General features: G+C 46.3%; 2 protein-coding genes across 2 annotated transcripts; both read right to left on the bottom strand.

The window, feature by feature from the left end:
- Nucleotides 1–166: 166 nt before the first annotated feature.
- On the bottom strand, nt 167–4413 carry cmtm3 (CKLF-like MARVEL transmembrane domain containing 3). The gene is made up of 5 exons (XM_057025679.1): nt 4151–4413; nt 1555–1710; nt 1379–1474; nt 1182–1299; nt 167–855 (listed from the first exon to the last, which is right to left on the bottom strand). The coding sequence occupies exons 1-5, from the start codon at nt 4265–4267 to the stop codon at nt 827–829; spliced, it is 516 nt and encodes a 171-aa protein (XP_056881659.1). The 5' UTR covers nt 4268–4413; the 3' UTR covers nt 167–826.
- Nucleotides 4414–4604: 191 nt separating this feature from the next.
- Nucleotides 4605–6212, bottom strand: LOC130521841 (chemokine-like factor). The gene is made up of 4 exons (XM_057025672.1): nt 5955–6212; nt 5339–5494; nt 5161–5256; nt 4605–5059 (listed from the first exon to the last, which is right to left on the bottom strand). Exons 1-4 carry the CDS (start codon nt 6042–6044, stop codon nt 4679–4681), a joined length of 723 nt encoding a protein of 240 aa, XP_056881652.1. The 5' UTR covers nt 6045–6212; the 3' UTR covers nt 4605–4678.
- Nucleotides 6213–6214: the final 2 nt, after the last annotated feature.

A 6214-nucleotide genomic window follows, 5' to 3' on the forward strand; every position in this document is an offset into this window, starting at 1 on the left:
TACCGAGTGCTGACAAAGTGCAGAATGTACGGCATAAACAGTCGGTGTGGCGTTCAAGTGCTTCCACTGTGTCACCAGTGGCAGGACTGACAATGCAACAGTTAAGAGGTCAAATGGAATTTAGCATTTATCAAAATAAGAAATGGCTTCAATGCAGCAAGCAGACTGGAGATTAAGTATTTTAATTCAACCCATAAACGACTGTATTTTACGTACATTGTATTGATCATAGTACATCATTGATGAATCAATACCCTAAAAGCAAATATTCCCAAAAGCACACAGGATTATGGGATGGAGGTTGAATCCAGCCGACCTCCAATCATTCAACTCTTCTATATACTGTACACTATTATAGTAAAGCTGCTCAGAACTCTCTGTACAGATGAATTCATTGCAATTTCAGAAGTAGTGTTTTGATGTCTGTGAAGGAGCCACAGGGCACAACCGGAACTCAATTAATCATTTTTTTTCAGATTGTGGCATTTGCTCCCAGTAAATTTCACAGCTTTATGTTCAATTCAGTATCATAAATCATGTTGTCCCAAAACTTTCAGGTGTGGCAAATGAACATAACAGGAGAAATGGGCTTTCAACTTGTCCTGAGAAGGTCAACACGTCTGTACTTTTCAGTTTTTGCAGAAAAAAAAAATCTGTTCCCTCATTCTGCATTTCAAAAACAAAACAGAGGTGCACAAAAAAAATACAGCAATCGAGTGAGACAAGGATGCCGTTTAAATAGTCAGAAACAAGTATCTCTGCAGCCCAGCGGACGCAGATTGTTGCACCAGTTGATTCACTCGAGTCACAATGGATCCACGTGGTCTCAGTCAGAATCCGAGTCTGAAAAATCATCTGGAAAAAAAAAGAAGAAGTGATGTTAGAACAAAACATCCATGTGGACACGTTAGTACAGCTTTGTGTTGCCGCATCGATGGGTCAGTGGTGAAAGTGCTAAATCCACTTTATATTGTGTGGAAGTTTACTGTATCTGATATACACCCATAATATCCAGCCTTACCTTATCCACCAATCAGACCCTATATTGAAATGTCATGTGATCAATCTGCTCTGACCAATCAGGACAGAAAGCGGGCGTCTGTGGGACATGCTAATGTCACATCCATCAATGTTGCGGCTGACCCCCCCATCACGCTGCACGCGCTGGTTTGTGGCGTTACCTCGCTGCCGTGATGGCTCAGCCTCAGTTTGTCCTCCGTCCTTCAGGAAAGTGGCCAGCTCGTTGAAGATGAGATAAAAGTCTAAAGCGAACGCGATGGTGGCGATGAAACCAAATATCTGCGGAAAGAAGGAGGGCTGGCGTCAGGGCGGCACAGAAACGAAGCGGTCGAGATGGGAATCACGAGGATAAATCTACCCCAGCGGCCTTGGAGGAGCCGTCGACGTATCTGGACACGGCCATGATGGACACGATGAAATAGATGATGGAGGCAGTCACGCATCTCAGAAAATCCTGGGAAAGTACATGTGAATAAAGTTTAGCCGTGCGCTCGTCCACCGTTGAAGCGTTTCCCAACACAAAGCTCTCCTCACCATAAGAGGCCAGAGGAAGCCCTTGAACCGCTCGTTGAATTTCATGGAGTAGGCGAAGAGCAAGAAGAGCGCCCCCAGGAATTCCAGCAGAGGGACCGTCACGAAAGCGGCCGCGGTGGACGCGGCGAAGCAGATGAACGACACAAACGACAGGACCTGCGGGGGTGAGGGGAAGGGTTTCGTCAAGAGGAAGGGGAAACAGCATCTTCTCCCACTGAGGTCAGCTTTCTCTGCCCCAGAGCTGCGATTGGGACTGAGTTACAGCTCCGGGCTCACGTCCTGTAAGCAGACCCAGCTGTAAAAAGATAATGTTTATCTCCACAGGCTTGTAGACTGTAACGCTGAACCCCTCTCGCTCAAACATTCCAGCAGAAACATCCAGACATAAACCCGCAGACCGAAACGGGACGTTAAAATGAGCCAAAGCGGCGCGGATCTGAGCTCTGAACGTGAGATAGAGCCTAAAACCAGGCTCAGACCCTGTGACCTCAGAAACGGGCACGGCCACCTCCTCGTTCAAGTCTGACTGGAACTCCCCCCTGACTGAACCCAAACCTGCTGCATCTGCTGTTCTTTAAAAACCCTGCAAGTGAGCAGCTTCCTGTCAGAGATCTGCAGACTGTTTATGGAAAATAAAGCCTGGGATTTCCACGAAAAACACGCTGTCCTGCACCACAGCGTGAGCTCTGGGGGTAGGAGGGGGGGTGCATTTTCATTTTTGCAACATTGTTCATGATTTCAAGGCAAAAGCTGGGTCTCTGAATCCAGTCACGCTGTGCGTGGACGTCAGCAGGCGTGCAGTAATGATCCCTCTGTGGCGAGCTGTTGTTGGACTCACACACACACATAAACAGCCGTTCCCCGAACACAACAGAGTTTTGTTGGGGGGTTTTGGGCTATTTGGGCACTGCTGATTGGCTGTTGCCAGGTAGCGTGTGTGAGGTCAAATGTGTGTGGCGATGGTAGTGTTTCCTTCAGCGTGTGTGTGTGTGTCCTGTAAACAACATTTAAGCTCATGTGCAGCCTAAAAGAAAGAGAAAAAGTTAAATTCACATGCGGCAGCAGCAGCTCTTCTTAACGTCTTCTTGTCTGAATCTTTGCTTTCAGCATCAAGTTTGGTTCCCTTTTGACTGATTGTAGTCCGACAACTAGGGGAAACAAAAAGGACAAAAGGGAAAGTGCGGCGCAGTGAGGGTGCACAGTCAGCAGGATCTGTGTGACTAACACCGTCCGGAATGGTGAAGTTAGTAACTGCAGGGCTCAGGCACGACACAACAGGAGAAAGAGGCCAGAAATCTGACAGAAACATCTACAGTGTAACCATAAACGGCCTGCACACACACACACACACGCACACACACACACACACCACACACACACACACACACACACACACACACACACACACACACACACAACATAACTTATAAATGATGACTATTTCACTTGGCCAGAATGGCTATTACTACTAAAAAAGTTGTGTAGCGACCTGTATATGTCATTTATGCAAATAGAATGATTTTAATTAAACTGAACTGACATTATTTTAACTTCATTTACTCTATAATGTTATTATGGATGCTCACATTTGAGCCTTTATAATAAATAACCAGACAAATAAGCTGAAAAAAACCACCAGTTGCACCACAGCCCACAACTGTTGGCATAACATTACCTCAGACTCACCACACACACACACACACACACTTGCACACACACACATAGGAGGGGAGTTCCCCTCAGAAGGAACGGAGTTATGTGTTGCGATGCATCTTGTCTCTAGGTTGATATAAAGAGCCTGATGAGACCAGCAGTGGGGATTGTGGAGCTGGAATCACTTCTTCACTTCTAGTTTGTGACTCTACAACTTGCAGCCTTCCCAAATGGCCTTAAACCTCAACCAATGTGGGCTTTTAAATCCAGATGTGCACGTCAGAGTTGAGCTGCTGGATTGTTACTGGTTCATCCCACAAAGGCATTTGAGCCCCAGGCCGGAGTCTCGGTTCAAGGCAGTAAAGAGGTGATTCTGTGTGCACGAGGGACTGCTGAGCTCTGCTCCAGGCTCTGGTCTACAAGCAGAGTGAAAGATGTCACTGTGGGGGAGCTGAATGCTCCCACAGTCTGACCTTAAGCGAACGCCTCATGACACACATGTGATTGCATTCTTCACACACTTCCTGCACAGATGATTCTCCATATAAGACATGCACACTGGTCCTGCACCCCAGAGCTGCTGCTGCTGCATAAATCTACATGTGTGTGGAAAAAGATGACATTGCAAGTGGCTATAAGTGTTTAGAGTGTGTCCTACTGTCGCATGCACTCTCTCCGTGCTCTGTAATCAAGCCTGTAGTTACATACTTTCAAAACCACATCATCTTACTATACATCATAAACGCTCCTCCCTTGCCTAATGGAAACCTTGTGGTGGCAAAAGTCTGACCTATATTCAGATTAGTCGGGGACAATGTGGAGGAAAAACACAAAAAGTTGAAGGTTGGAGTATCCAAAAGCGCATAAAGCGCGCAAACTTTGGAGAGGTTAGGGGGAAGCAACGGCTTCATCTGTTCCACGAGGGATTCCTCTGGTTTCTTACCACTTCTGCGATGAGCAGCATGCCTTTCCTGGAGGTTGCGAACTCTTTGCTTGGAAGAACGGAGAGCAAGACAGTCTGGCGCGGCCGATTGGAGTCGGATGCCTCAATGTCCCCCATGGTGGCGGAAGAAAGACGGTTTAATGAAACAGCGGAGAACGCGGAGGGGGGGAAAGTAACGGTTTCACGACCAAACAAAGCAAAAGAAAAAAAAATGATGTGGGGGCGTGAGGCTTCTTCTACGAGGTGGAAGCGGAAACAATGATGACAGCGCGGAAACGCGCAGGACAGGGAAAAAAGCGCAACATCTGTCTTGTGTAGAAAGTCGCGCCTCCTCCGAACCCGAGACACAAAAACGACACAAAAGCACAAGAAACAAACATAATCGACACATTATCCCTGTGGCTCTTCAACGAGCGTTTTGTTGTTGTTGTTGTTTTTAAAAATGTGACCATAGTTGCAACAAAAGTAAAAGCTCATTTATTAGGATTGCGCAGGAAAAGGGAGCGAATCACTCAGTAACTAATTCGATTATTCATCGATTACATCCTGACTGTTGTAAGTGGGCTGGTTGGTTAAATCCTGACTGTTGTAACCTGGCTGGTTGGTTAAATCCTGACTGTTGTAACCTGGCTGGTTGGTCAAATCCTGACTGTTGTAACCTGGCTGGTTGGTTAAATCCTGACTGTTGTAACCTGGCTGGTTGGTCAAATCCTGACTGTTGTAACCTGGCTGGTTGGTCAAATCCTGACTGTTGTAAGTGGGCTGGTTGGTCACATCTTGACTGTTGTAACTTGGCTGGTTGGTTAAATCTGGATTCCTGGTTTCGCTGCTCGACTGGTTCAGTGTGATGTTCTTGAAGAGCAGGAAGCCGTCTGCACACAGTAGCCCGACCACCACAAGACCCAGGATCTGCAAACAGATTTCAAAAACCAAAACTTTACAATGCTGCACTGCAACTCTAGGGGGGAACTGTGAATGTTGCACAGTGTAGCGTGTCAAAGGTCTCTGACCCCTCCAAGTAATGCGCCTACAACCCTCTGTGTGGACAGAACCATCAGACTCAGAATGCAGAAGTAGATGGCTGCAAAGACGGAGTTGCAGACATCCTGGGGGAGGAAAAAGAAGGAGGAGTGACATGGGTGTGTGTGGTTAATGTTGCCAAAGAGGTTGTCAGACAGCTTCACTCACAACCAGGGGCCAGAAGAAGAAGGTGATGGTCTTGTTGAGCTTCAGGATGTAGAAAAGGACCATGAGAGCCGTGACGAGAAACTCCAACCCTGTGGCCGCCACGTATGTGGCTTTAACTGTCACAGCAAAACATACCAGGGCCACAAACAGGGTCCCCTAATAAAGAGCACACACACACACACCACACACACACACACACACACACACACACACAGAGAGAGTAAAGCCACATCTTTAAAAGTGTAGTTCACCTAAACAAATAATATTGAATCCAGGGGGCTTTGGCCCAGGCTTCAGGTTACCATGGTGACCAACATCTGCTACTGTTTTATTTGAATTGACCCTTTAACACCTGATTTCTACCAGGTCAAATCCAGTTTAAAGAAAACGGAACTAAGCTTCCACTTGTGTTTCACATCACCTCAGTTTCACAAGTCCCAGTTTCAGTTGTTTGTAGGCATTTAGCTTCTTTCTCTCTTGATATTATTTTAGCTAAAATGAAAAACCTAGTTTTGATATTAGGAGCATCCAGGGAATGTGTGACATTTCATATCACTGCCTCTTTGTCCCACAGTTTAAATAAAAATGGCAAACTCATGATGCTGTCAATACTCACCAGCTGGGACACTTTTAGGAGCCCCCTCTTGGATTTGAAAAAAGACACGTCCAAGTCTGCAAGCAGACCTCCATATTGACCCTCTGACATGATGGAGTGATTTACTTTCAAGAAGCAACCCACTGGCTGTTTCCTGAACCAAGCAGCTTCCTTTTATCTGCTTCGGAAATGACTGTTAGCAAGTTTTATGTGCAATGTTTTTACACAAGCACTCTCCTCAAACCAGCGTGCAGAATACACTATACACACAACACTGTCAG

This window comes from Takifugu flavidus, chromosome 2, assembly GCF_003711565.1.
Source record: "Takifugu flavidus isolate HTHZ2018 chromosome 2, ASM371156v2, whole genome shotgun sequence".
Taxonomy (NCBI): Eukaryota; Metazoa; Chordata; class Actinopteri; order Tetraodontiformes; family Tetraodontidae; genus Takifugu; species Takifugu flavidus.